The 27,340-nt window shown below is 41.9% G+C and overlaps 1 protein-coding gene across 1 annotated transcript in view; it reads left to right on the top strand.

The window, feature by feature from the left end:
- Window positions 1-27,340, top strand: part of si:dkey-103g5.4 (uncharacterized) — a 136,043-nt gene that overhangs the window by 30,329 nt on the left and 78,374 nt on the right. Inside the window, exons 12-22 of the mRNA XM_059956812.1 lie at window positions 440-557; window positions 3,945-4,049; window positions 5,059-5,242; window positions 7,768-7,930; window positions 12,573-12,761; window positions 15,951-16,143; window positions 16,722-16,858; window positions 18,413-18,547; window positions 19,478-19,689; window positions 21,883-22,040; window positions 23,807-24,025. Of these exons, the coding sequence (XP_059812795.1) occupies window positions 440-557; window positions 3,945-4,049; window positions 5,059-5,242; window positions 7,768-7,930; window positions 12,573-12,761; window positions 15,951-16,143; window positions 16,722-16,858; window positions 18,413-18,547; window positions 19,478-19,689; window positions 21,883-22,040; window positions 23,807-24,025 (1,813 nt within the window). The remainder of the gene's footprint in view (window positions 1-439; window positions 558-3,944; window positions 4,050-5,058; window positions 5,243-7,767; window positions 7,931-12,572; window positions 12,762-15,950; window positions 16,144-16,721; window positions 16,859-18,412; window positions 18,548-19,477; window positions 19,690-21,882; window positions 22,041-23,806; window positions 24,026-27,340) is intronic.

The following is a 27,340-nucleotide window of genomic DNA, read 5'->3' on the forward strand; positions in this document are numbered from 1 at the left end:
TGGACCCAGCACAAACTCACTTCAAACCTTTGCATCCTACTGGGAAATTCATCCTGCCTCTACACAATGAACATAACTGCATATCAAGTAAAGATAGAATTAGACTTGATCCTTAAGTGGCTGAGGCAGGTACAATAGTATAATTTTAAGAAGCACTTGAATATGTGCATGAACAGCAAGGCTTAGAGAGGTATGTGACTGTACCCAGGAAATTGGGACTAGCTGGGTGGGCACTGTGTACATCGTGGACTCTTTGGGCCAAAGGGCCTGTTTCTGTGCTGTATTTTTCTATAACTCTGTCTCTGATAAACGAAGTTAGTTAAGCATTGCCCAATGCGAACATTGGAAATGGTTAGCTGCTTCAACCCTGGCAGGGACCAAGGAAGCTCTTGTTAAGTAGGAAGTTAACTCTGAGCTTGACAAATACTTTTGCTTACAGGTTGACATACCTTTGAACCATGTTCGTAGGATCCTGAACATCAGAAATGTCCTGGAGCAGAGCCAGTGCCAACCGCATCATAACGTCATTCAGCCTGTGTACCTAGTTGAGATGTCTGGTGAGACCTCATTACAATTTCTCAGGCCTTGTAAAACAAAAACAACAGATGTTCTCAAAATCACCTGCTAGATTGTACTCCTTTCTCTTATTCTCTTCCTCCTTCCAGTCCTGATAAAGGGTCTTGGCTCAAAATATTGACTGCTTATTCCTCTCCACAGATGCTGCCTGACTGACTGAGTTCCTCCAGAATTTTGTGTGTGTTGCTCCAGATGTTCTCAAAATTCAATTTTGAAAACAGAAATTTTAAAAAATCTTCAATGTTTGCCAACTTCAATTTATTCTAGAAAACTCAAACAGATGAACAATCATGCTGTCTGATACATCAATGACTACCACAATTGTCATTTACAGAGTGGTAAACCATACTTAAATTAAGATGCATTCACTTGTGATCAAATGCTTGCATTCTTGCCATTGTGTTGAGTGTTGTAGGATGAAAACATAACGTCCCTCATCCAGCAAGCAACACTTCCACATTATATGTACTTCTACCTGAAAGGCTGTCAAAATGAAAGTTGGTTCAATGCAGGTAGTGCTGAACTTACTCACAATATCTGACTGAGTTAATCAGGCACTCTTACAAAACACAAAGCAGTCTAAATTATATCCCAATCCATTATTTCTCATATCTTATTAAAACAGGTAGTCTGTCCGTCAATGCGAACATCAATGATGATGATGCCTATTGATCTTCTATAGATGCAGAGTGGAGAGTACTCTAATTGATTGCATCACAGCCTGGTATGGGAACATCAATGCCCTGGAAAGGAAGACGACAAGAAAGTGGTGGACATAACCTAAAGCCCTCCCCACCGCTGAGCACATTTATATGGAGCGCTGTCATAAGATAGCAGCATCTGTCATCAAAGACCCCACCATCCAGCCAACTGCTGCCATCAGGCAGGTCCCACACTACCAACTTCAGGAGAAGTTACAACAATCAGATTCCTGAACTGCCGTTCAGGAATCACCTCACTTTGCAAGTCAGCCCGACCTACAGACTCTTTACAATTCACGTTCTTTGTATTATTTTTTATTTGCACTGTTTGCCTTCTTTTGCACATTGGTTGTTTCTCAATCTATGTCTCTGTATAGTTTTCATAAATTCAAATGTTTATTTTTCCTAAATTAATTTTTAATTAATAATGAATGCCTGTACAAAAATGAATCTCAGAGTTGTATATGGCAACATACAGTATATGTACTTTGATAATAAATTAACTTTGAAAGCTCTCTCCATATATGCTGCCTGACCTGCTGAGTCTTTGCAGTAATTTTTTAATTTCAGGTTTCCAGCAATTGCATTTTTGATATGGATTTAATATGCTTGGGAAGGTAGCAAGTAAAGGGCAGTATAAAAATAAAAGAGAAGAAGTATAACATAGCAAAGATGAGCGTGAAACCAGAAGACTGGGAAGCTTTTAAAGAGCAACAGAAGATAACAAAAAAGGCAATATGCCAAGAAAAAATGAGATATGAAGGTAAACTAGCCAAGAATACAAAGGAGGATAGTAAAAGCTTCTTTAGGTATGTGAATAGCAAAAAATATTTAAGACCAAAATTGGGCCATTGAAGACAGAAATGGGTGAATTTATTATGGGGAACAAGGAAATGGCAGATGAGTTGAACAGGTACTTTGGATCTGTCTTCACTAGGGAAGACAGAAACAATCTCCCAGATGTAATAGTGGCCAAAGGAACTAGGGTAAAGGATGAACTGAAGGAAATTTATATTAGGCAAGAAACAGTGTTGGATAGACTGTTGAGTCTGAAGGCTGATAAGTCCCCGGAACCTGATGATCTGCATCCCAGTGTACTTAAAGAGGTGGTTCTAGAAATCATGGATGCATTGGTAATCATTTTCCAATGTTCTATAGATTCAGGAACAGTTCCTGCTGATTGGAGGGTGGCTAATGTTGTCCCACTTTTCAAGAAAGGAGGGAGAGAGAAAACAGGGAATTATAGACCGGTTAGCCTGACGTCAGTATTGGGAAAGATGCTGGAGTCAATTATAAAAGAGGAAATTACGACACATTTGGATAGCAGTAGAAGGATCAGTCCGAGTCAGCATGGATTTATGAAGGGGAAATCATGCTTGACTAATCTTCTGGAGTTTTTTGAGGATGTAACTATGAAAATGGACAAAGGAGAGCCAGTGGATGTATTGTACCTGGACTTCCAGAAAGCTTTTGATAAAATCCCACATAGGAGATTAGTGGGAAAAATTGGGGCACATGGTATTGGGGGCAGAGTACTGACATGGATTGAAAATTGGCTGGCTGACAGGAAACAAAGAGTAGTGATTAACGGGTCCCTTTCGGAAAGGCAGACCGTGACCAGTGGGGTACCGCAAGGTTCGGCGCTGGGACCGCAGCTGTTTACAATATACATTAATGATTTAGATGAAGGGATTAAAAGTAATGTTAGCAAATTTGCTGATGACACAAAGCTGGGTGGCAGTGTGAAATGTCAGGAGGATGTTATGAGAATGCAGGGTGACTTGGACAGGTTGGGTGAGTGGGCAAATGTATGGCAGATGCAGTTTAATGTGGATAAATGTGAGGTTATCCACTTTGGTGGCAAGAACAGGAAGGTAGATTACTATCTAAATGGAGTCAAGTTAGGAAAAGGGGAAGTACAACGAGATCTAGGTGTTCTTGTACATCAGTCAATGAAAGCAAGCATGCAGGTACAGCAGGCAGTGAAGAAAGCTAATGGCAATGCTGGCTTTTATAACAAGAAGAATTGAGTATAGGAGTAAAGAGGTCCTTCTGCAGCTGTACAGGCCCTGGTGAGATACCACCTGAAGTATTGTGTGCAGTTTTGTTCTCCAAATTTGAGGAAGGACATACTTGCTATTGAGGGAGTGCAGTGTAGGTTCACAAGGTTAATTCCCGGAATGGCGGGACTGTCATATGTTGAAAGATTGGAGTGACTGGGCTTGTATACACTGGAATTTAGAAGGATGAGAAGGGGATCTGATTGAAACATATAAGATTATTAAGGGATTGGACGCACTGGAGGCAGGAAGCATGTTCCCACTGATGGGTGAGTCCAGAACTAAAGGCCACAGTTTAAGAATAAGGGGTAGGCCATTTAGAACAGAGATGCAGAAAAACTTTTTCACCCAGAGAGTGGTGGATCTGTGGAATGCTCTGCCCCAGAAGGCAGTGGAGGCCAAAGTCTCTGGATGCATTCAAGAGAGAGTTCGATAGAGATCTTATAGATAGCGGGGTCAAGGGATATGGGGAGAGGGCAGGAATGGGGTACTGATTGTGTATGATCAGCCATGATCACAGTGAATGGTGGTGCTGGCTAGAAGGGCCGAATGGCCTACTCCTGCACCTATTGTCTAAGTAATGTCCTTGCTTAATTGTGTTTTACAGAGAAAGGTTTCCTGGGTGTATATGACCCAGATCCCATAAAATTAAGGAGCTTGCTGGAAATCAATTTGGCTCAACATCCATCATTAGACTTGAAGATGTCTCCAGGTAATTGTGCCTGTGACAGACTGCAGACTTGCCCTGACTTTGACATTCTCTGTACTTGCTGTGTCCTCAACTTAATCCATCAATGCCTTTTAATGAGTCTCAGCATATTCATGTTGTTGGACAAAAGGTACATTTATCTTCATGTTTATTCAGCCACGACAATCTGCCATGATGTTGGTTGTGTAGTTATTGACAGCCAGCCAGCGGACAGGCATCGATCATGTGGTATCGCTTACAGTCCACGCTTGCTGATCAGGTTACGATAACAACCTAATCAAGACCAGAATAAAGACACAAAGTGCTTAAAAAACACTCAGCAGGTCAGCTGGCATTTGGGAAAAGGGAAACAATTAATGTTGCCACTTAATGCCCCCAAAACCTGGAGAATATTATTGTTATTTTATTCACTGTTCTGAAAGCCTTCACGTGCAGAGGAACATTCCAGTTCTAACAAAGGATCATTGACTTGGAATGTTAACTCTGTTTCTTTTTCCACAGATGCAGCCTGACCTGCAGAGTGCTTTTATTTCACAATTCCAGTTTCTGGAATCCTCAGGTGGCATCCATCATTAAGGACCCCCATCACCCAGGACATGCCCACTTCTCATTGTTACCATTGAGGAGGAGGTACAAGAGCCTGAAGGCACACACTCAGTGTTTCAGGAACAGCTTCTTCCCCTCTGCCATCTGAATGGACAATGATCTAATGACCTAATTTTTTTTGCTCTTTTTTTTTATTACTATATATATAGATATATATATATATACACTCACCACTGTATATGTGTATACAGTATATGTGCATGTGTGTGTATATATATAATTGCAATTTATAGTTTTTTATGTATTTCACTGTACTGCTGCTTCAAAACAACATTCTCAACATATGACAGTGATATTAAACCTGAGTCTTATTCACATTCAGATTTCCTGTAAAAACTGAAGAAATGTAATCTTCGGTATGTGGATCCATCTCGAGGTTAATCTCAAAGTGCTTTGTAAATTTTAGAAAATGCAACAAGCCATGTGACATCTCCCAGCCCCAAGGAGCCTGAGACTCGTGAGTCAGGTGTTCACCAACTTTTTGTTAACGGCACATTGTTTTCTGGCATCTTCAACCCCACCACCTGCTTCTACATTGGCAGCATTGTCCTGTTCACGGTGATCAGTGAGTATTACCCTGTCTATGACAGGTAAGTACAATTCTGCTTCTCAGTACAGAACATGGTTCCCACAATATACTTAATCCAACAAGCTCAAATATGTAATTGTGTGAAACTTATTACCTCATGTTAGGCACTAAAAATGACTGACCATGAGAATATTGTTGTTTAATACCACAATGAGCTTTTAGTATATCTTTCAAATGTAAAGGAATAACTCAGTGGCATAAAGGGAAAGAAATGAATTAATCCAATAGCTCAGAAGCCAGCATTTATCCCGTGGGCTAACTGTCCTCTACCTATACTGTGTAATCCTTTTGAGTAAAACCCCTCACCTGGTCCCACCTATCAGCTTCTTCCCCCTTCCTTTCTAGTTCTGATGAAGGGTCTCAGCCAATATGGCAACTGTTTATTTCCTTCCTTGGAATAAACAGAAGATGCATCTATGGAAGCAGGTCAAGCAGTATCTATGGAAATGAATAAACAGTCAGTGTTTTGGCTCAAGACCCTTCTTCAGGACTTCACTTTATACGGTACTTTTTCACTACTTCTGTTCATCCCAAAGTGTTCTACAGCAATGAAATGCTTTAATGACAGAAACACAGCTACCTATTTGAGTGTAGCAAGATCCAACAAAAAGGAATGTAATAATGTTCAAAAAAGTCTGCTGACTGAGATAAACATTGGGTAGGGCTCGAGATAACTCCTGTGATGCTCTTTGAAACAGTGGCATGAGATCTCTTACATTTGAGCACATCCATGTTAAGGTAATTTGGATCTTGGGTTGAATGTTTATTTGCGAACAGCATCTGCCACAATGCATCTGGGAACATAAGCATGGAACTGACCGTTCAAGTTTCATATCAGGAGCCGAAACCAAAAAAGACAACAGATTCTACGTGTGCTGGGAATGTTGAGCAACACACTCAAAATGCTGGAGGAATTCACAAGTCAGTCAGCATCAATGGAAAAGTGTACAGTCGACATTTTGGACTGACACCCTTCATCAGGATTCCCTTCCATAGATGCTCCGTGACTTGTTGACTTCCTTCAGAGTTTACGTGTGTTGCTGAAACCACACATCTTTGACTCTATTGAAAATAGTATGTCCACACCTTGTCAGGTTTTAATTGATGTTAAGATTGGGAATGCATAGGAACATAGAAAATCTACAGCACGTTAGAGGCCCTTCAGCCCACAATGTTGTGCCGACCATGTAACCTACCCTAGAAACTGCCTAGAATTTCCCTAACGCATAGCCTCTACTTTTCTAAGCTTCATGTACCTTCCTAAGAGTCTTCTATAAGACCCTATTGCATTCCATGCACCCACCAATCTCTGTGTGAAAAAACTTATCTCTGACATCCCTCTTGTACCTACTCCCCAGCACCTTAAAACTATGCCCCCTTGTGTTAACCATTTCAGCCCTGGGAAAAAGCCTCTGACTATCCACACAATCAATGCCTCTCATCATGTACACCCCTATCAGGTCACCTCTCATCCTCCGTCGCTCCAGGGAGAAAAGGCCAAGTTCACTCAACCTATTCTCATAAGGTACACTCTCCAATCCAGGCAACATCCTTGTAAATCTCCTCTGCACTCTCTCTACAGTATCCACATCCTTCCTGTAGTGAGGTGACCAGAACTGAACACGTATTGCAAGTGGGATCTGACCAAGGTCTTGTTAGCTGTAACATTACCTCACTGCTCTTGAATTCAATCCCACGGTTGATGAATGCCAATACACCGTATGCCTTCTTAACAACAGAGTCAAGCTGTGTAGCAGCTTTGAGTGTCCTATGGACACAGACCCTAAGATCCCTCTGATCCTCCACACTGCCAGGAGTCTTACCATTAATACTATATTCTGTCTTCATATTTGACCTATTGAAATGAACCACTTCACACTTACCTGGGTTGAGCTCCATCTGCCACTTCTCAACCTAACTCTGCTTCCTGTTGGTGGCCCACTGTAGCCTCTGACAATCCTCCAGACTATCCACAACAGCCCCAACTTTTGTATCATCAGCAAACTTACTAACCCATTCCTCTACTTCCTCATCCAGGTCATTTATAAAAATCACAAAGAGTAGGGATCCCAGAACAGATCCCTGAGGCACTCCACTGGTCACCGACCGCCATGCAGAATATCACCTGTCTACAACCACTCTTTGCCTTCTGTGGGCAAGCCAGTTCTGGATCCACAAAGCAATGTCCCCTTGGATCCCACGCTTTATTACTTTTTGAAGGAGCCTTGCATGGAGTATCTTATCAAATGCCTTACTGAAATCCATGTACACCACATCCACAGCTCCACCTTCATCAATGTGTTTTGTTACATCCTCAAAGAATTCAATCAGGCTCGTAAGGCATGACCTGCCTTTCACAAAGCCGTGCTGACTATTCCTAATCAGATTATGTCTCTCTGTGTCAAAAGACAGGCTCAAAAGGTGTTTCTCCCCAGCTCCAGGACAGTGTCAATAGCCAGAGAGGATAAATCAGAAAATGGATAAGTCAAATCAGAAAATAAAAGCAAGGTACTTTCTTTTTTCTAGTGTAAATCTCTATAACACTGACAGCCACTTTGACTGGGGAGCATTCCGTGACCTTGTGGAGGAGATGGAACTTGCTTCAAGCTCATCCTGGCTCTTTACTTATCGCTTCAACCAACCTGGTGTTCATGTCTTCCAACTGAGCAGCAACCCTAACAAGAAAATGGTTTGTGCCTATTTACTAATAGTAGTCCTTCTTTGGATACAAGCTTGCTCAGAATCCTTAATGATATAAAGATGTCTTCTGCTACTGTAGCCCATCCACTTCAAGGTTTGATGTGTTGTGGACTCAAGAGATGTTTTTCTGCGCACCGCTTTTGTAACGTGTGGTTATTTGAGTTACTGTCACCTTCCTGTCAGCTTGAACCGGTCTGGCCGTTCTCCTCTGACCTCTCTCATTAACAAGGTGTTTTCACCCACAGAACTGCTGCTCACTGGGTATTTTAATTTGTTTTTCACACCATTCTATATAAACTCTGAAACTGTTACAAGTGAAAATCCTGGGAGATTAGCAGTTTCTGAGATACTCAAACCACTCCATCTGGCACCAACAATCACTCCATTCTTCCTCATTCTGATATTTGATCTGAACAATAACTGAGCCCTTGATTATGTCTGCATGCTTTTATGCATTGAGTTGCTGCTACAGATTGGCTGGTTAGATATTTGCATTAATGAGCTGGTGTACCTAATAAAATAGTCATTGAATACATATTTACATCTATTAGGAATTTGCTGTGGTGTGACATGCAACAAAAACAGCAACATTCAGGAACTATAAATAATAAAAATATATAAAAATAAAGAAATATATAAATAAAAAAGCTAATAAATTTAGATGTTAAAGGATCTGGAATAAAATATGCTTAAGTGAATACCAGCATGTAATTTCTAAGTAAACAGCATTGTAAAAAGTGGTTTAAAGTTTTTTCAGATTAACTGCCTGGGAGAAAAAACTTTTCAGATGACATGAAGCTTTGTTTTAATAGCCCTATAGTACTTTCCAGATGGGAGCTTTTCGAAAAGGGAGTGTACCAGGTGAGAAGTGTCCACAGTGATTTTTTTTTTGCTCGCTTCTTTGTCCTGGACACGCAAGTCCTAAGTGATGAGTTCAGATAAAGCAATGCCAACTACCAACTAGCTTTCACTCCACACTATGCCAGTATTGTGACATACCCTGCCATAATGAACTAAAAGTGATGCTTCCATTTCCCAAACTCTCTCATTTCAGATCTTTCTCAATTTAATTTTGACAGAAGAGGGACGGCAGTTGCAGGTACCTGGCACAAAAATCAAAGCGGGGGGAACTCCACTCTCAGTCTTTATGCAGTCTTGACCCGAAGCATTAACAATTCTTCCCAACTAAAAATATTTGATATCTAGAACAGCACAGTACAGGTCCTTTGGTCCATAATATTGCGCCAACCTTTAAACCTACTCCAAGATCAATATAACCCTTCCCTCTCACAGAGCCCTTCATTTTCCTTTCATCCATGTGCCTAAGAGTCTATCTGCCTGTACCACCACACCTCACAGCACATTCCATGCAACCACCACACTGTATAAAAAAACCCTACCTCTGACATCTTGCTATACTTTCCTCCAATCACCTTAAAATTATGCCCTCTTGTGTTAGTCAATTTCACCCTGGGAAAAAATTTTCTGGCTGCCCTTGCATCTCTGCATCTTATTATCTTGTATACCTCTATCAGGTCACCTCTCATCCTCTTTCACTCTAGAGTGAAAAGCCCTAGCTTGCTCAATGTTTCCTCTCCAATCCAGACAGCATCCTGGTAAATCTCTTCTGCACCTCTCTGAAGCTTCTACGTCCTTCCTGTGACAAGAATTGAACACAATACTGTGATGGTCCTGGCTTTCCAGTCCACAAAGCTGGAGATTTTAAGCCTTTTCTGATGTAGATATCTACAGGTTCCTCACTATAGGGAGGTTATACCGTATCCACCTTCTCATCAAGGACTAGCTTATTCCCCTGTCTAGTCAATGTGGCCAGGTTTAGCTGTTCGAGTGGTGGACTCCCCCTCCCTGGAACTACTTTCAGCTAACAAAGTAGTTTGAATATCATCCATGTATTTTAGTTTTAAAGATACATGTTGTGGTGAACTACATATACCTGTCTGGACATGCCCCCTGCTGACTGCTGTGGCCCCTCCCACTGACCCCTGTATAAAGGCGATTGAGGCACTGCTCCTCCCTCAGTCTCCAGGATGTAGTATGGTGGTCACTCACTGCTTGTTCCTTCTTCCAGTCAATAAAAGCCGATATCTCGCCTTTACGTCTCGGAGTGAGTTATTGATGGTGCATCAGATGTTTAACTTTTGGACAAATAGTTCTTAACACATGTTTGTCACTCACAGAGGATTTCTAATTTATAAAAAATTTCAGAATAGCAAAAGATTTTAGAACAACAAAGGATTTCCAAACACAGGTACAATTTTTATGAACTAGAAGAACATGCCAACAAGTTACAGATGAGCAAATTGTCCGTCACAGAAAGTAAAAGTTGAGGAATGAATTCTAGTTCTTCATTCTATAACTCCTTTGTCATTCGGACCATTCCCTAATGTATTCTAATACTTATACTATTTTCTGCTCAATGACATCATTGCAAAGAACAAAGTTGGTTCTCTTGAAGATCAGAATGGTGATCTGTCAGTCGCTCAGCATTCAGGATGAGGTAGTAAATTGGAGTAGACACTGGCTTTGTGGGAAAAGCCAGAGAGTGGTCACAGAGGGCTTACCTCTCTGACTGGAGGCCTGTGACTAGCAGAGTGTCATAGGGATTGATGCTGGGTCCATTGTTGTTTGTCATCTATATCAGTCATCTGAATGATAATGTAAATGGGATCAGCAAATTTGCATACATCACCAAGACTGGGGGTGTAGTGGACAGCAAGGAAAACTATCAAAGCTTGGAGTGGGATCTGGAAAAATGGCTGACAAATGGCAGATGGAATTTAATGCGGATAAGTGTGAGGTTTAGCACTTCAGTAGACCAACCAGGGTAGGTCCTACACAGTGAGCAGTAGGGCACTGAGGAGTGTGGTAAGCAAAGGGATCTGGGAATACAGGTCCAAAATTCATTGAAGGTGGCATCACAGGTAGATAAGACGTGAAGAAACCTTTGGCACATTGGCCTTCATAAATCACTGTACTGAGTACAGGAGATGGGATGTTATGTTGACGTTGTATAAGACATTGGTGAGGCCTAATTTAGAGTACTGTGTGCAGTTTTGGTCACCTACCTACAGGAATGATGTAAATAATATTGAAAGAGTACAGAGAAAAATTACAAGGATGTTGCCAGGTCTGGAGGACCAGAGTTATAAGGAGAGATTGAATAGGTTAGGACTTTATTCCCTAGAACATAGAAGATTGAGGGGAGATTTGATAGAGGTGTACAGAATCAGGAGGAGTATCATTCATTTGTTATGTGCTGTGTTGTATGACATGGGGATCATGACTTGATCCTGAAATAGTTTGCCCTTGCCTTCTCCTGGGCAGAGTCTTTACAAGACAGGTGGTCCCAGAGGGAAAGAGTGCCTTACACCTCCTTTGGTAGAGATGTATCTCCACCCCGCCACCCTATGAGGGGTATTAAATGTAAGCAGGGTTTTCCCACTGAGGTTGGGTGAGACCAACTAGAGGGGGTAAAGTGAAATGTTTAAGGGGAACTTGAGGGGAAACTTTTTCAGTCAGTGAGTAGTGTGAGTGTGGAATGAGCTGCCAGTGCAAGTGGTAGATGCAATTTTGATTTCAATGTTCAAGGAAAGTTTAAATGGGAGGAGCACAGAAGGATATGGTCTGGCTGCAGGTTGATGGGAGTAAGCAGTTTAAATGGTTCAGCATGGGCATGAATGTTTGAATACATTTGACAAACTTGATCCCATCTAGTCCTTTTATAGTATGGGAATCCCGGTCAATATGTTGAAAGTTAAAATCACCTACTATAACAAACTTGTCGCACTATGTTCGACCTTTTGATTTTGAACTTGTCTGAGGTCTTTACAACATCTGCCTGCACAACCTCTCCACTAACTGTCCTGGCACTCTGGTTCCCATCCCCCTGCAACTCTAGTTTAAACCCCACTGTGCAGCACTAGTAAACCTTCCAGTCAGAGTATTAGTTCCCCTCCAGTCAGGTGTAAACCGTTTCTTCTATACAGGTCTCACCTTCCCTGGAAGAGAGTCCAATGATCCAAAATTCTTATGCCCTCCCTCCTACACCAACTCCTTAGCCATGTATTAAACTGTGTGATCTCCCTAGTTCTAGCCTCACTAGCACGTGGCACGAGTAGCAATCCTGAGATCACAACCTTGGAAATCTTGCTCTTTAAATTAGCACCTACCTCCCTGAACTCACTTTGCAGAATCTTGTTACTCATCCTACCTATGTCATTGGTACCTACATGGACCATGGCCTCTGGCTGCTCACCCTCCCAATTAAGAGTGTAGAAGTCTCGATCCAAGATGTCTCAGACCCTGGCACCCAGGAGGCAACGTACCATCTGGGAATCTTATTCTCATCTAGGGTTTTATAAAGCTTTACCTTGTGTCTCTTAAACTTAATACCCTGACTAATGATGCCAGTACACTATATATGCAATTGTAACCACCCTATCAATTTGCTTGGCAACTTTGAGGGATCTAGGGATGCGAAGCCCAAGATGCCTCTGTTCCTCCACACTTTTAACCCTGTATTCCGCCTTCAAGTTCGACTTTCCAAAGTGTATTTAAAATCCTGAATTTCTGTTTGATGAGAAATCTAAATGGGCTAATCTCTTTCTCAGTATGTCCGAGTGATGCCTGTTGGTGGCCAGTGCTATGAAGAAGGACCCTTCTTCCCCACCACCCCCAGCAGCTTTATCCGCATGGGCATCCGCAGGGCCCAAGACCTGCACTTCAATACTGATTGGCTCATTATTTCTAGTTTACTGGCGGCAGTGATGGCGACAGTCGGTATCTGTGCAGGATTGATGGTGAGCAACTGAAACTGGTTTAATTACAGCTTATTCCACTATTTGGAAATTTTGGTTCTCAATCTCATTGATCTAACACCATTGTATTTCTGGGCTACATTTCTTCTAATGTTACCTTAACAGGTGAACTGCATGTGTGTAATTTATTCACTTTTAGTTCAGAGATGAGACAGCAAACAATCTGACAGACAAACTCAGCAGGTCAAGCAGCAAGTGGGGGAGGAAAGGAATTAATACTTAAAAGATTAGCTTTATTTGTCATGTGTACATCGTAACAGGCAGTGAAATGTGTCGTTGACACTGAGGACACGCTGGAGGCAGCATGCAAGTGTCACCATGTTTCTGGCGCCAGCACTCCATGTCCACAACTCACCAACCTTAACCCGTATGTCTTTGGAATGTGGGGAGAAACCAGAGAGCCCTAACCTACGCAGTCACGGGAGAACGTACAAACTTCCTGCAGACGGTGTCAGGAATTCAGCCACAATTGCTGACACTATAAAGCATTAAGCTGACCGCGATGTTACAATACCACCCAACAGAATATCATTCAGCCAATCAAGGCTGATGTAATTACATTTTCACTATTATTTCCTGATAACCCTCAAATCTACTCTCTTACACCCACCCTTTTTGCCTGCACTAGAGATATTTACAGCCACCTGTTTACCCATCAGGGTGTCTTTGGGATGTCGGAAAAACCCAGAGCAGTCAGTGCATAGGGGCAACACGCAAGTTCCAGGCTAACAGCACTGGAAACTAATATAAAAACAGGGTCGGGGGTGAGGCATTGTGCAAACACACTGACAAGTAAAATATGCATTGCTTATTACTGCGAAGAGATTAGAATCAAATAAGAAATCGTTGCTTTTGTTGTAACTGCTTCAAACAGACTCTACCCTGGTTTACAAAGTGCAGTTTGCATATTTGTACCTAAAAATAATTGTTTACTTTGGAGATAAAGTTATACGGCAATCGTAGTTGTCCACGACAACCAAGTTGCCTCACTGAGCTAGCCCCATTTGTCTGCAAATAGCCATTGTCTTTCCTTTCCATTTCATTGTCTAAGTGCCTTTAAACATTGTAATTGGCCAGCAAAAAATTAGCAGATTGATGTCTGAGGAGTGAGGGCTGTCCTATGAAGAGAGAATGAGTAGGACGGGCCTATGTTGACAGTGTATCAGAAAAATGAGAGGTGATCCCATTGAGACACACAGGAATTAACAGAGTAACACTGAGCTGCAGTTTACACTGGCTGGAGAATCTAAGGCCTAGAGACACTGTCAAACTGAGTCATAGAGCACTGTAGTGCTGAAACAGGTCCTTTGGCCCATCCAGTCTGTGCTGATCTGATCTTCTCTCTAATCCCATTCATCTGCATCCAGACCAAAGGGTTAGATCGATCCCTCCAAACCTCTCTCATCCATGTACTTATCCAAACTTCCCTTAAGTGTTACAATGGAACCCACATCTAGCACTTCCACTGGCAGCTCGTTCCATTCTCTGAGCGCAGAAGTTTCCCCTCAGGTTCCCTTAAATATTTCACCTTTCATCCTTAACCTATGACTTCTAGTTCTAGTCTCGCGCAACCTGAGGGGGAAAGATGTCCGCATGCATTCACCCGATCCATCATGAGCCACTGATGATGATGATGATGATGGATCCTGATGATCCATCAGGATCACTCATGAGCCACAGAGCTGATGTCTCCTAGTTCAGTCCTTCCCCATAGTACTGTGTGTGGAGTTTGTATGTTCTCCCTGTGACTGCTTGGGTTTACTCCAAGTGCCCTGGTTTCCTCCCATATCCCACAGACATGAAGGCTTACTGACCAGTGTAAATTAAACCTGGTGTGTAGGTGAAGGGTAGAACCTGGGCAGAGTTGATGGGAAAGTGGAGGAATACAACAGGACTAGTGTAGGATTTGTATAAGTAGATGCACAATAACTAGCACAGCTTGTCAGCTGCAAGGCCCATTTCTGTTATGAGCTAAATGAGAAAGAATATTGCTACTGAAAAGATGAGGAATGTTAGGAATTCGCCACCTTAGAGAGCTGTGGATGTTTCTTCACTGACTACATTGAGGTAGGCGCATAGGTGATGGACAATTGGAGGGCTATGCAGGAGGAAGGGATTAGTTTGATCTTCAAGTAGGTTAAAGGGCCGGCACAACATCAAGGGTTGAAGGGCCTGTATTGTGCTGTAGTAACCTACATGCTCTGTTCTATGTATAATTGAGCATTGAGATTATTAGACTCTTACAAGAAGTGAATCAAAGAAAGCAGGATATAAACAGTTTGGTGAAAGATCATCCATGAATGATGGAATGAAAGTCCTGCACCAGCCTCTACTAACATAGTGCAGTACAGGCCTTTCAGCCTACGATGTTGTACCAACCTTTCCTTCCCCATAGTCCTGCCTCTGACACCTCCAATACCTTCCAATCACCTTAAAGTTATACCCCCTTGTATTAGCCATTTCTGCCTTGGGATAAAATCTCTGGCTGTCCACTCAATCTGTGCCTCTTATCATCTTGTACACCTCTATCAAGTCACCGCTCATCAATTTCTCTACAAAGGGAAAAGCCCTAGCTCACTCAAACTTCTCAGAATTTTAGCGGCCAGATGCACTGAGTGATTAAACACCAAGCCACAAGCACACCAGCCCTTGAACTCACAGGTGATGAAGGCATTGTCTGATCTTATCCAGGTCAGTGGTGGGGTCGGATTGTGCAACTGGGATTTGACATCTCTGCATTCATGAGAAGCCAAGAAAGCAGGGTCCCAATCTCCACACAGCTGTGCTAACTCCTTCAAACAGGAAGGAATATCAACCCATAGTTCTTTAGTGAGACATTGAGTCATGACTCATCCTCTCAGTATTATTTATTTATTTTGTTATTGTATTTGCAAAGTTTGTTGTTTGTCAGTCTTTGTGTGAAGTTTTTCGTTGATTCTATCTTATTTCATTGTTCTACTGTGAATGCCCACAAGAGAATGAATTTCAGGGTTGTATATAGTGACACATATGTACTTTGATAATAAATTTACTTTGACCTTTGAACAAGTGTGCCTGCCTGTGCCTGTGGAGTGGAGTTTCAGTTGTCAGTGACTGTCTCTGGACAGGAAGGAATAATAAAGGGAGCAATATTAAAGACTGGAAGAATTAACTTGTATTCAAAACCTTCAGCTTCTCTTCAGGAAGAGCAGTTGGCCCAAGAAAGTGGTAGTTACTCCGAGGTACCAGCACCTCCAGAAGGCATATAACTTTGATGATTATTCCTCAAAAGAGGTTGCCATCATTGCTGTGAAAAAAATTCACCAGAGTCTGCAGTTTGCAGAACAAACTGAGGAAAAGGATGAGAATGGAGGCAGAAAGGAAGGTGAGAAATCCAAAGATAAAACTACAGCTGTTGTAACCTGAGACAAAATCTGAACATGCTGAAAGGAAATAGGTTCAATATTTCAGGCTGATGACCTACCAATGAAGGAGGTCACTGACCTGAAATGTTACCTCTGTTTCTATCTCCACAGATGCTGTCCGATCAGTGGAGAATTTCCAGCATTTTCTATTTCTGTCTTGAATGAGCATCTCAGTATTTTCTCCACAGAGTCAGAAATGATGGGGGCCCTGAATCCCATCAAATCACTGGAATGCTTGATAAGACTTTATACTGTAACTGGGGTGGTATCAGTCTGTTGGGACTGCAGGTATCTAATAACATGCTTTTTTTTCTAGTAAGTCTTCAGCTAATTTATAAGTTGAAAGCAAACTTGTAAAGAAAGGCCATTACATCTGTTGAATCACCAGAAGGCGGCGAATTGTTTTCAGGAGAAAAGCTGGTATTCAAATGACGCATAGCAAGATCTCACAACGTGTGGGTGTGATGATCTATAGGATTTACTTTTCCACAGTTTTGCAGTTTCTATGAAAAAAATAAACCAAATTATTCTATTTTAGATTCTGTCTCAAAAAACAGAGAATTTGGGAATTATGAACAGATTGATTTGGAATTGTTTAATACCAACACGTTCTATCAAATTCTACTGAAGCAATCGTTGGCAGTGTCAGCCAGATTAAGCCAACACAAGAAGGAGGTAAGACTCAAAGCAAAGCCTCCATAGTAGTTTTTAATTAAATGAATATCATTGCTTTTTCCAGCACAAAATGTTCTTAAGCAATTTTATATTATTTTATCACAGATTTACACACAGTGGCCATTTTACTAGGTACTTCCTGTATCTAATAAAGTGGCCACTGAGTGTATGTCTGTGGTCTTCTGCTTCTGTAGCCCATCCACTTCAAGGTTCGACATGTTGAGCATTCAGGGATGCTCTTCCGGACACCACTGTTGTGGTTATTTGAGTTACTGTCACCTTCCTGTCAGTTTGAACCAATCTGGCCATTCTCCTCTGACCTCTCTCATTAACAAGGTGTTTTCACCCACAAAACTGCCGCTCACTGGATTTTTTTTGTTTTTTTTTGCACCATTCTCTGTAACTTATAAATTTGGGTGTGAAAACCCCAGTTTCTGAAATACTCAAACCACCCTGTCTAGCCATATCTGAACCTCTTGACCAAATCTGCATGCTTTTATCCATTGAGTGGCTGCCACATGATTGGTTGATTAGATATTTGCATAAACAAGCTGGTGTACAGGTGTACCTAATAAAGTGGCCACTGAATGCACATTGTTCCTTAGTACTCCAATGTATAATGTACTGGATTGGGTCTTTGACATTCAGATTCCAATAAGACCACCTCTTCTGTGGTGTCTCAAGACAAATTGAGCAAATTGCTCTTTGGAAAGAAAATGGTCAACTAAATGACATTTTCCTTGTACTCTATGGTGTACACAGGTAATCAGGACCACATTCTCCATGAGAGGAAAGGTTAAAGTCACTAGCAACAGAAGTTGTCTATTGATAGTGATCATTGGGATACAAATTATTTTGTCTGACCTGATGGACCCTCCAGGTCACCAGTGCAGCTTTTTAAAGTGAAACATTATTCCATATTTATAACACCTTTTAGGGCCTCATTGTATCCTAAAGCATTTCCTTCCATTGATGTGTGGTCACTTTGTAACGTGGAAAACATAGAAAGCATACAGCACAATACAGGCCCTTCAGCCCACAAAGTTGTGCCGAACGTGTCCCTACCTTAGAAATTACTAGGCTTACCCATAGCCCTCTATTTTTCTAAGCTCCATGTACCTATCCAAAAGTCTCTTAAAAGACCCCATTGTATCCGCCTCCACCACCAGCGCCGGCAGCCCATTCCACCACTTACCACTCTCTGCGTAAAAAAAAAAACTGACCCCTGACATCTCCTCTGTACCTACTTCCAAGCACCTTAAAAGTTCAATGTAATTGTGACTGGATAATCACAATTATCACAATTGTTGATTATAGGATAAATATTGACCAAGTCACTGGTGACATCCCTTCCACCCTGCATTACAGGAATCCTTTTGTATCCACTCGAGAGCAAATGGAGTCTTCCTTTAATGCCTCTTCCAAACTAATAACCCCTCTTAGGATATAACACTACCTTGTGCTTCAGGTGAATGGCTATATTAAGTGCTGAAGGGAGAAAATTGAAACCAGTTAAAAGCAGTTAAAATTATTTTCTAAATGTGTCCCTTTTAGGTAAAGATGTTGTATCAAAAAATAACTGAAGTGACTGAGTCACTCAGGAAATGCTGGATGGAAAGAACGAACTTCGCTGGAAAGCATGTAATTAAGAAGACTGACCTGGAAGTGTATAAGAAGATGTGTTACAAGGTTCTACAGTTTACTTTCTTAACTGTTTTTAAGTTGTTGCAGTCTTTGGGAGTTAAAACCAAGTTGCGTATTAATTGTATTAATCTTCTTGTGTACTAATTCTAATTACACCATTATGTAGCTGAGGGACCGTCACTGTATTGTGAGGCATAATATAGGACAGAATAGATCTGAAAATGGTTGAAAAAGTTCCTCACACTGAATGAGGGGATAAACACTTAAAACAAACAGGAGTGTAGTGGACGGAAATGTGCAATACAACATGTGACTATTTTTAATCCAGGTGACAAGGGCTTGCATTTCTCAACTGCCATATCCACACACTTCTGAATATCTGTGAATATAAGTTGCAGGCAGGGCTTATTTATTCCCTCAGTTCAAATTGCCCTGTGGACATAAGGCAGGATCGGAATTAGGCCATTCGGCCCATCAAGTCTGCTCCCCCATTCCATCGTGGCCGATTTATTATCTCTTTCAATCTCGTTCTCCTGATTTCTCCCTGTAACCTTTGGTTATTGACATAAATGACACATTTCACTGTGTTTCGATGTATGTGACAGGCAAAGCTAAAGCTAGACTCAATGACTTTTCATCAGGACAGTCTTTCCAACTATTATTTTGCTTCTGCTCAGTGGAATCTGACCTGCTATAGGAATGGAGCAAGCTTGGTATAGCACAGAGAAAAACATCACAACTGAAGTTTCCCCAGATTGCTCTCCACCTGCTTCTGAAAATGGTCCCGGCTCGCTCAGTGCAAACAGGATTAACTCTAAACGAAACATAACTGAGAGTTGTTGAACCATCCCACCACCCTCTGCAGACAGTGAAAACTAATTTGCAGAAAAATAGAAAAAAAACATATGAATTCACAACCCAGTAAAGGGATGGAGTTGAAGCCATTACCGATTCAATCTCAAACTGTGTTTCCAGGTAAGGCTGGAGATTAAGAGGCGGAAGGACATTGGGCTGGAGCTTGAAGAGATCCTGGGCAAGCAGCAACAACTATTCCAGGCAGACTGGAACCATCGAGAGGAACATCACATCGCCTTCAGTGTAACCCTGAGAGAAGCGGTCAGATTATTAGAAGAACCTCTGGACCATGAGGAGAACTCAACAGTGGAAACCAGCCGGGTCAATCAGCGGTATTTAGTTTACACTCTTATACAAAGAAGTTGCTGTAACACAAGCATTTGTTGCCCCTTTTTATGTGAAGGTCACCATGTTAGTGCTACATTTCCACCATTCACTTTCATTCTTTACGGCAGGAAGATAGGAACAGTGATACTGTTCACTGTTCTGTAAGGCATTTAGATCTGAATTGCTTCATGCTCCATCTTTGTACCATAAACCTCGCTGCCAAAGATCTATTGATTCAAGTCTTTGATGTTTCAGTTGACATAACATCCCAACCCCTGCCCTCTCCCCAATCCAACCCCTACAGGAGAGGGCTCCAAGTTTACACTCCCCACCGTACAAATAAATGCTTCCTCATCTTTATGCTAATTGGCCAGCTCATTTCAAGATGAACACCATGTTCAGGAGGAACTCAGTAGGTCAGGCAGCATCTGTGGAGGGAAATGGACAGAGGACAAGGAAGCAACACATGCAGAGCACAGGGAGAATGTGCAAGGTCTGTTGTCACCGATTAACAGAACTCTGAAAACTCACACTCGTTCCTCAATCACACTTTATTTACTTGTATCATAATTTAAAACAACCCCGACTACCTGCACAGGGTCTGTATCCGGCCATTTCCCTGCCTGTTGATGTCCAAGTGCCTCTTAACCATTGCTGCCACCACCTCCCCAGATGGCATGTTCCATGTAACTGCCACATTCTTGTCACCAATTAACTGCACTCATTCCTCAATCACATTTCACTTACTCGTGCACAAGGAGAACAGTATGGCCCCTGTCACCAAACTGCTCCGACATTTGAACAAAGAAATCTTAGTTTTATACAGAATTGACTAGCAGCTGCAGTTATTTACCATTTGGTAAACTATGTACAAGGGATGATTGATAAGTTTGTGGCCTAAGGTAGAAGGAGTCAATTTTAGAAAACCATTACATTTATTTTTCAATATAGTCCCCTCCTACATTTACACACTTAGTCCGATGGTCGTGGAGCATATGGATCTTGGACCTCCAGAAAGTATCCACAGATGGGTGATTGATAAGTTCATGGCCTAAAGTAGAAGATGAGTTATATAGCTCTCGTTACATGCATGTACAGTTCAACTCGAGTGATTATGCAGTAAGTTTGAAGTTAATAACTCATCTCCTTCTACCTTAGGCCACAAACTTATCAATCAGCCCTGATGCGTTATTAACTGATGAGTTATTAACTTCAAATGTTCTACATAATCACTCAAAGTTGAACTGCACGTGCATGTAATGAGAACTGTATAACTGGTCTCCTTCCACCTTAGGCCACAAACTTACCAATCACCCATCTGTGGACACTTTCTGGAGGTCCAAGATCCTTATGCTCCACAACTGCTGGGCTAAGTGTGTAAATGTAGGAGGGGACTATGTTGAAAAATAAATGTGCTAGGTTTTCTAGAATTGACTCCTTCTACCTTAGGCCACAAACATCAATCAGCCCTTGTATGTTCAAATTCCTTACTTCCAAGGTCAGTCACCATCCACAGTACAGAGTTAAAACTGACAATCGACGGTACTTTGAAGTTTGTAAAGCACAGTTGGTGTGTGTGTTTCACATCCTTCTGTTACACTCTTGGCTCTAGTAAGTGCAATAGTTCCAGTAACCCACTATGCAAAGAAGTTATGCTCATCAAAGACCTAGCGTGCCTGGGCTGACTGCAGTCTCTCCTTACCTGGATGTTATGTTAACCCTTATCTTATCACAACTTCCATAGGTCCACACCTATAATCTCTGAGGTCAGGACTGAACAGCAGCTGTGAGGTAGTGCCTTCCTACCTGTGCCACTGCTCTACCCTTTATAAATCAGCACTGATTGGCACTGTGACACAGATAGACCCAAAATGTTTGTCAGTAACAAACTGTCCTACTGGTGCTCTTCTGAGATGTCATATTGGAATGTATTGGGGACTGAGGAAGGTGAGTCAGGGATCTTCATTCTGTGCCGGGCTGATTTACCAGGAGGAGACCCACACTTAACACCTAAAGTGGAAGCATTCTAGCCTTCATAGTCATGGTTCTCACTTTAAAAAGGAGAAGAGAAAATGAAAAAAACAGAAGCACATGTGATCGTCGCGCAATAGATGCTGCCCGGCCTGTTGTGTTCTACCAGCATTTTGTGCGTGTTGTTGTTTCTTGCATTTCCAACTTACTCTGATGTTTTCTCTCAGAGATTCAGAACAGGTTGAAGCATTGTTATTACAAATGTCGGATGCCATTGCAAAGGAGTGTGAGCGACTGAGTCTCTGGTCTGTGCTGGGGAAAGGAATGGGAGCCCAACTTGTAGAAAAGGAGACTTTGAAAGTTCTCTCCAAAGAGGAATTAATTGGTAAGAAAATTTCTATCAGAATCATAGAACTAATAGTGTAGGTGGAAGCCATTCAGTCCAACAAATCAATGCCAGCTCACATCAAAGCAATCCCATCAGTCCCATTCACCTGCTCTCCACATCTCCCCAAAGTGAGATTACTGGAATTGAATGCAGTATATTAATTGTAACAGCTTCCACCCCACTGTTATGAGACTCTTGAAGAGACCTCTTACACAATAAAGATGAACTCTTGATTGCTCTATCTAATTTGTCCTGTTTCTCGCGCTCTTGCCCTGTAACTGTAGCATTGTATTTGATGTCACACATGCGTCATTGTTCTGGATTCTGCCTCCTTCCTTTCCAGTCCTGATGAAGGATCTCAGCCCAAAACATCGACTGTTTATGCACTTCCTTAGATACTACCTGACTTGCCAAGTTCCTCCAGCATTTTGTGTGTGTGTTGCTCAAGATTTGCAGCATCTGCAGAACCTCTTGTGATTATATTGTTTCTTTCCATTTTAATACTTCATTGTTCTTATGTGTGGAAGGGTATGTCTGGAAGACAAACAACAACTTTTCACTATATCTCCATACAAGTGACAATAATACACTATTTACCAATTACCAATTTATCCAACTTTATACAGGGTTAACATAACTCAATTTTGCATCCAGAAGTTCATTTTGACAAAACTGTGCACTACTGCATGGATGATAGCAACTCAAAAACCTCGATCTACATTGTGGAACAGGCTGTTGGATTTGTATTCTGTTCTCACCTGATATGCTTTCTGATACGCTTTGGATGAAGGAAAATTACAAAGGGCCTTTGATTCAAGTTGAGGACAAAAATGAAGTTAACTTTCCTGTAGTCAATTGAACTATCTTTCAGAAGCAGAGTTCAATGCATGACTTAAGTCAATTAGTGCACTGAGGTCACACTGGAGTACAAACTACTTGTAACCCACTTTCCCATCACCACCTTCTTCTAATTTCAAGATGAGGTCTTCCATTCTAGGACATCTCAATTTTTCCTTTGTTGAGAGGCAGGTCTCCCCTTTTGCAATGGTTAATAGAGCCCACTCTTGCATCTCTTTTATTCCTCATACTTCTCTTCTCACCCCACCACCCTCCAGACCAAGTTCTATCCTACTGCTGCCCTTCCAATTCCATCTCTGCCACAAACCTCCTGTCCACCAGGATATAGTGCTGATGAAATTACACTCGGAAGCCACTTTTAGATATAGAAGTGTATTTCTCTGTTCGTGATCGGCTGCTGCTGCAGCCTTCAAGGTTGAACTTCAAGGTTCAATGTGTTGTGCATTTGGAGATGCTCTTTTGCACACATTTCAGTTACAGTCACCCTAAACCAGTCTAATCATTCTCCTCTAACCTCTCAATTCAGGGCAGTTTTGCCCCACAGAACTGCTACTCTCTGGATTTTTTTTTTTTGTTTTTGTTTTTTGCATTATTCTCTGTAAACTTGAGCTACTGTTGGGTGTGAAAATCCCAGGAAATCAGGAGTTTCTGAGATACTCAAACCACCTCGTCTGGCGCCAACAATCAATCAAAGTCACTTAGATCACATTTCTTCCCCATTCTGATGTTTGGTTTGAACAACAACTGAACCTCTTGACCATGTCTGCATGCTTTTATTGTAGTGAGTTGGTGCTCCAAGATTGGCTGATCAGATATTTGCATTAACGAGCAGGTGTACAGGTGTACCTAATAAAGTGGCCATTGAGTGGATTAACTGTTTTTGAAACTATGACTTCCTATAACAGGAGCTGATAGAGACCATGGACTCCTCCAGGTGGATCAGCTGACGGGGCTGCTCACTCCAAGTTCTGGCGTTCTTATGCTTTTAGACAATAAATACATCATGCCTGTGCCCGACAGCTTCTTCCTTCACCCTCAGACTGGACGAGTGCTCCCCATGGCTGGCAACGTGTGTTATGACACTCTGAGGTCCTGTCTTCTTCCTGTCACAGACTTGGCAACAGGTCAGTTCCCTGAAGCAAAATAAAACAATTGTCAGACTTTGAAAGCAAAATGCATCTCAAAGGTCGTCAGCACAGCAAATCACACTGTGAACCACCAGCAAGGATTTATGCTTAGTTCTATATTCTGTAATGGAATATTAGCCAAAAGAATATTTATCATTCAGTCCCAGAAAGTATGATGAATGTCGCCTGTTCCCAACTGTCCCAGAGATGAGTTGCTTGCAAGAAGAGGATATATGGTGCTATCAGGCAGGAACTTGGAAGCATAAATTGTGAACAGATGTTCTCAGGGAAATGTACAGCAGAAATGTGGCAAATACTCAGGGGATATTTGCATGGAGTTCTGCATAGGTACGTTCCAATGAGACAGGGAAAGGATGGTAGGGTACAGGAACCATGGTGTACAAAGGCTGTTGAAAATCTAGTCAAGGAGAACAGAAAAGCTTACAAAAGGTTCAAAAAAATAGGTAACGATAGAGATCTAGAAGATTATTAGGCTAGCAGGAAGGAGATTAAAAATGAAATTAGGAGAGCCAGAAGAGGCTTTGGCAAGCAGGATTAAGGAAAACCCCAAGGCATTCTACAAGTAGGTAAAGAGCAAGAGGATAAGGATAAGAGAATAAGACCAATCAAGTGTGACAGTGGAAAAGTGTGTATGGAACTGTAGGAGATAGTAGAGGTACTTAAAGAATACATTTTCTTCAGTATTCACGACCAAAAAGGATCTTGGCAATTGTAGGGATGATTTACAGTGGGTTGAAAAGTTATTAAGATTCGATATTGAGAAAGAGGATGTGCTGGAGCTTTTGGAAAGCATCAAGTTGGATAAGACACCAGGACCAGACGAGAGATGTACCCCAGGCAACTGTGGGAGGCAAGGGAGGAGATTGCTGAGCCTCTGGCGATGATCTTTGCATCATCAATGGGGACGGGAGAGGTTCTGGAGGATTGGAGGGTTGTGGATGTTGTTCCTTTATTCAACAAAGGGAGTAGAGATAGCCCAGGAAATTATAGACCAGTGAGTCTTACTTCAGTGGTTGGGAAAATTGATGGAGAAGATCCTGAGAGGCAGGATTTATGAACATTTGGAGAGGCATAATATGATTAGGAATAGCCAGCATGGCTTTGTCAAATGCAGGTCGTGCCATACGAGCCTGATTGAATTTTTTTGAGGAGGTGACTAAACACATTGATGAAGGTAGAGCAGTAGATGTAGTGTATATGGATTTCAGCAAGACATTTGGTAAGGCACCCCATGCAAGGCTTATTGAGAAAGTAAGGAGGCATGGGATCCAAGGGGACCTTGCTTTGTGGATCCAGAATTGGCTTGCCCACAGAAGGCAAAGAGTGGTTGTAGATGGGTCATATTCTGCATGGAGGTTGGTGACCAATGGTGTGCCTCAGGGATCTGTTCTGGGACCCCCGCTCTTCGTGATTTTTATAAATGATCTGGATGAAGAAGTGGAGGGATGGGTTAGTGAATTTGCTAATGACAGAAAAGTTGGAGGTGTTGTGAATAGTGTGGCGGGCTGTCAGAGGTTAAAGCGAGACATTGATAGGATGCAAAACTGGGCTGAGAAGTGGCAGATGGAGTTCAACCCAGGTAAATGTGAGGTGGTTCATTTTGGTAGGTCAAATACAATGGCAGAATATAGTATTAATGGTAAGACTCTTGGCAATGTGGAGGATCAGAGGGATCTTGGGGTCCGAGTCCATGGGACACTCAAAGCTGCTGCGCAGGTTGACTCTGTGGTTAGGAAAGCATACAGTGCATTGGCCTTCATCAATCGTGGGATTGAGTTTAGGAGCTGAGAGGTAATGTTACAGCTATACAAGACCTTGGTCAGACCCCACTTGGAGTTCTGTGCTCAGTTCTGGTTGCCTCACTACAGGAAGGATGTGGAAGCCATAGAAAGGGTACAGAGGAGATTTATAAGAATGTTGCCTGGATTGGGGAGCATGCCTTATGAGAATAGGTTAAGAGAAATTGTCCTTTTTTCCTTGGAGCGAGGGAGGACAAGAGGTGACCTGATAGAAGTGTAAAAGATAATGGGAGGCATTGATTGTGTGGATAGTCAGAGGCTTTTTCCCAGGGCTGAAATGGCTAACATGAGAGGGCACAGTTTTAAGGTGCTGGGGAGCAGGTACAGAGGAGATGTCAGGGGTAAGTTTTTTTTTATACAGAGTGGTGAGTACATGAAATGGGCTGCCGGTGACAGTGGTGGAGGCGGAAACGATAGGGTCTTTTAATAGACTCCTGGACAGGTACGTGGAGCTCAGAAAAATAGGTGGCTATGGGTAACCCTAGGTAATTTCTAAGGTAAAGACATGCTTGGCACAGCTTTGTGGTCCAAAGGGCCTGTATTATGCTGTAGGTTTTCTATGTTTAAAGATTTAAATATAATGGAGGGTGTGGAGTTTGGTGTAGATCCAACCTCCAGCATCCCAGGTAAAGACATCACATTTCCTCCTCTGAACCTAGTGAGATCTTACAATAATCCTTTGGTTTGCTATTAAGCTTAATAGTTTATTTCAGATTTCATTTTTTCAATTTAAATTCCCTATCTACCATGTAAGGATTGAGACACATGGTTCCAGGCCATTGGCCCAGACCTATCAATTCTAATAACTTAACCAGCAGGTTAACAATACAACTGACAAGTGGGTTTTTACCACCAGCTAAATGGAGGATATAACTATAAGCTTGTCCTAGGATCATAAAGTAACATGGTATAGAAGGATGCCATTCAGTCCATTATCTAGATGCTAACACTGTGTGTGTGTGTGTGAGTGAGTGAGATAACCAGTTTACTCATGCCATGTCCTTTCTATGTGATCCTGAAAATGCATCCTTCTATCCAATTTGTTTTTGAAAGTTAGTTTCAAAATCTTCTACCAACAACCTATCAAGCAACACTCTTCTGCACACCACTGTTGTAACGTGTGGTTATTTGAGTTACTGTCGCCTTCCTGTCAGCTTGAACCAGTCTGGCCATTCTCCTCTGACCTTTCTCATTAACAAGATGTTTTCACCCTCAGGACTGTCACTCACTGGGTGTTCTTATTTTGTTTTCCACACCATTCTCTGTAAACTCTAGAGACTGTTGTGTGTGAAAATCCCAGGAGATCAGCAGTTTCTGAGATACTCGAACCACCCCATCTGGCACCAACAATCATTCCACGGTCAAAGTCACTTAGAACACATTTCTTCCCCAATCTGATGTTTGGTCTGAACAGCAGCTGAACCTCTTGAACAGATCTGCATGTGCTTTATGCATTAAAGTCCTGCCATGTGATTGGCTGATTAGATATTTG

Source organism: Hypanus sabinus, chromosome X2 (assembly GCF_030144855.1).
Source record: "Hypanus sabinus isolate sHypSab1 chromosome X2, sHypSab1.hap1, whole genome shotgun sequence".
NCBI classification, from domain to species: Eukaryota; Metazoa; Chordata; class Chondrichthyes; order Myliobatiformes; family Dasyatidae; genus Hypanus; species Hypanus sabinus.